At 33.4% G+C, this 3368-nt stretch overlaps 1 protein-coding gene across 1 annotated transcript; it reads right to left on the bottom strand.

The window, feature by feature from the left end:
* Positions 1 to 2208: 2208 nt before the first annotated feature.
* LOC116351169 (neuroglian-like) lies at positions 2209 to 3358 on the bottom strand. Its single transcript, XM_031783252.1, has one exon. The coding sequence runs from the start codon at positions 3210 to 3212 to the stop codon at positions 2280 to 2282; it is 933 nt and encodes a 310-aa protein (XP_031639112.1). The 5' UTR covers positions 3213 to 3358; the 3' UTR covers positions 2209 to 2279.
* Between the last annotated feature and the right edge of the window lie 10 nt (positions 3359 to 3368).

Below are 3368 nucleotides of genomic sequence, written 5' to 3'. Positions count from 1 at the left end.
TCCATATAATCATAGCCTCTTTTTCGCCACATTTGAAATTTTCTATTCCTGGCGCTTCTGTTGGAATTTCTGGACCAATTGTTGTTGGTGGTTGCGTTGCAAAACTTTGACTTAAATCGGTGGCTGTGAATTTATGGAAAATTTAAATACTTTGTCAATAAAATTCGTGATTTAAAGTTTCTTGTGCAAAATGATTCTCCTTTAAAGCAAAATGGTTTTGTTTCTTCTAAAGCAATCAGAATGACGACACATACCGTGGATTTGAACTTGATGAAATGCAAGCGCAATCAAAAATAATGTATGCAGTCGAATTGACCACATTTTGAATACAATTTCACAATTCACTTGAAATCCAATGAACACTTATTTCAGTCTAATTTTCATCCACTTAGAAAGAAAAGTATTGAACAGTTTTAAGCAAACGTGGCAAATGCTGCAATGAATCTGGAGTATTTTGACAAATGCGACGTATTTTATATTTTGTGATATTAAACATTGATGAATCTAATCTCATTTGAAGTACTTGGATTTTTGGTCAACATCATGTAATCGCCATTAATTCGTATTACTCACAAATAGTACTTGAAGTATGAAGACAATATTCCATTCGGAAATTCATCGATTGGTTGTTGAATGATCACTGTTAACTTTAATATCGATCTAAAACTACGAAATTGCGAAATAACTACGATAAACTTGTGTCAAAGTAACAATTTATTACTCCACGTTAAAATCAGCGTTTTGAAAAAAATGCTCTTCTCAACATAAATATTTTAGCTTATCTTCTAAGATTGAATTGTTTTTCGGGTATTTTGTTGCGATTGAAATCAATTGGGCAACAATGGGTTTTGAAATGTGAAAAAGCGAAATTTTATCTGAAGAAAATGTTGGTCATTGTCGTTAGATTAGGTCCAACGAATAATGATTGAATTGAAAGAAATTGGATGAGGAATGTCTTTATAAATTTGCAATTTCCTATTTCATCACGCGATGTTTAAATTAATAATTGAGTCATACAATCGATTATTCAAATCTGTTTTTGTCAATGTTCTAATGAAAGTATAATTCAGCAAATCAATTTATTTTTTATTGATTATCTTTTTCAATTTACATTTTTCTCAAGAGGAACCAAGTCAGAATGTGTCACAAATAACAAGTGCTATCTAATCATTCACTTTGGAGAAGCCATCCGATGAAATAGTAACAATGTAACAAATCGACCCTTTGGATTGTCTTATATTTTGTGCGCAAACCTTCCCAAAAATGAGATTAATGTTCAATGACAGATTTTTTCAACATATTCACAACAAGAATAACGAAACAGCATTGAAATAATTTTAAATCGATTTTCGTTACTGTGCGGAAAACTTGACTAACCCGAGAAATGTCTTCCAAATCCTTGATAACGAGACATCGATCGGAACTCATTAAATAAAGGAAAGTCATCATTAAAAAAGATCTGCCAAAGTGACTTAAGTCTGATTAATTTTCGACGCTTTCTCAAAATCATCTACTTCAATCATATCAAATCAAACGAAAAGATTGCACGATTGACCGTTAATCAAAATAACAGCACCATATAGTAAAGAGATTTTGATTTCGACGTCATTTGTTATTTTTTTGTTTCAGGTATATTACACACAAAAAATAAACCTGACAAATCATTTTAGGATTCCTATTAAAAGATTAATTTGTAAGGTTTCCTTCTAATATGGCAACATTTTATTAGGAAACCTTTAAATAATAAAATATATTTTGTTTCAACACAGTGAGGTTGGATTTGACGTTTAAGCGCGCCAATTTATTAGGATTCCTGTTAAAATATTGCGATTTTATAAGGAAACCTAACAAATTCATTTTTTAATAGGAATTCTAAAATAATTTGTGGGGTTTATCTCTTGTGTGTATGGTAGATAGATCCGTGAATATTTTATTACCGTGAATTCAAGTATCACCAGTCATGGTTCAAAAATTATTTGATTGATTGTGATTTGATTATGAGTTTTGTGACGGTATTTTGTGTTTTCAAGCTTGAAAAGGGAAAAGAATACCGACTGTGAAATCTGTCTATGGATTTGAAAGCATTTTATGCTGTGTTAAATTTTCTGTGTAAATTACCGCATCGATTACGTCTAAAACGTAAGAAAGACAAAATAATCTTTTCTAAGCGGAAAAATTTCTTCTTATCATGAACTAAAAAAAGGTAAATACATTCGTGATAATATTTTAATTGTTATTTTTTGAAATACAAGAGGATTTACTACTAATTTAACATTTTGTTAAATTGTAATGACTATAGGTTTGACTTTGGATTCGCCAACTTTATTAACAGCCACAACTTTTATTTCCCACTTAAGAGAAGATGAATACTTTAATAGATATTTGTCTTGCTTCCAATCAGTGACAGTTTCCTGATTCCATGGTCGAATCCAGCCTAGTCCAGCCTGTCTATAGTATATGCGATAGAAGAATCCTGGACCGTTGTGTATCGATTGTGCCATTGGTTTCCATGAGACGAGTAAATAGTTTGATGATGCACTTTTAACGTACACATTGGTTGGATTTGTATATGGAGCATCTGGTTTGGTTGAACACATTTCAGTTTCACTTGATTGACTGAATTTTCCATTTTTATCTGTTGCAATCACACGGAAGGTATAGGTAGTACCAGGACTCAATGAAATCACATGGAAATTTGCATCAGTTTTATCAACGAAAATACTCCAAACGTATGGTTTGAATGAAGTGCTGTGCTCAATCGTGTAATATACAATATTTTCAGTATTACCGCGTGGTATCCATGAAATGTCTGCTTGATTATCGTGGCATTTGAAATAGTTTATTTCCGGTTCATATATTGGTGGTGGTTGTATTGTTGTTACGTTCGGCGGATTTGTTGTAGGTCTGTTAGTTGGTTTGTAAGCTGGGCGGTAAGTTGAAGAAGGAGGTACATAGGTCGGACGATGAGTGGGGCGATAAGTTGGCTCGTAAGTTGGGCTGTAAGTTGAAGAAGGAGGTACATAGGTCGGACGATAAGTGGGGCGATAAGTTGGTTCGTAAGTCGGACCATAAGTTGAAGAAGGCGGTACATAGGTCGGACGATAAGTGGGGCGATAAGTTGGCTCGTAAGTCGGAGGATAGGTAGGTTCGTAGGTCGTTGATATACCAGATGATGATTGTGTTGTTGCTTCGGTTAGTGGTGTTGTTATCATTACTGTTGTGTATTCCAGAGAAGGAGTTGTTGATTGGATTGGTGGCTGTGTTGTTGAATGATTTTCTCCTGGATTTCCAACGATAACTTGAGGTTCAGCTTTCGATTCTCCCAACTCATTTCTAGAGAAAACAAAAATTGAATTGTAATTTGTATG

The sequence above is a fragment of the Contarinia nasturtii genome, unplaced genomic scaffold (genome assembly GCF_009176525.2).
Source record: "Contarinia nasturtii isolate CC-2019 unplaced genomic scaffold, AAFC_CNas_1.1 Cnas_scaffold_4776, whole genome shotgun sequence".
Lineage (NCBI taxonomy): Eukaryota > Metazoa > Arthropoda > Insecta > Diptera > Cecidomyiidae > Contarinia > Contarinia nasturtii.
Note: the sequence above shows the minus strand (reverse complement) of the source record. Positions and strands in the feature narration are given on the sequence as shown.

Bases quoted from the DNA above. Each gene is read 5' to 3' on its own strand.
- LOC116351169 (XM_031783252.1), bottom strand. From the start codon at position 3,212: ATGATAACAACACCACTAACCGAAGCAACAACACAATCATCATCTGGT.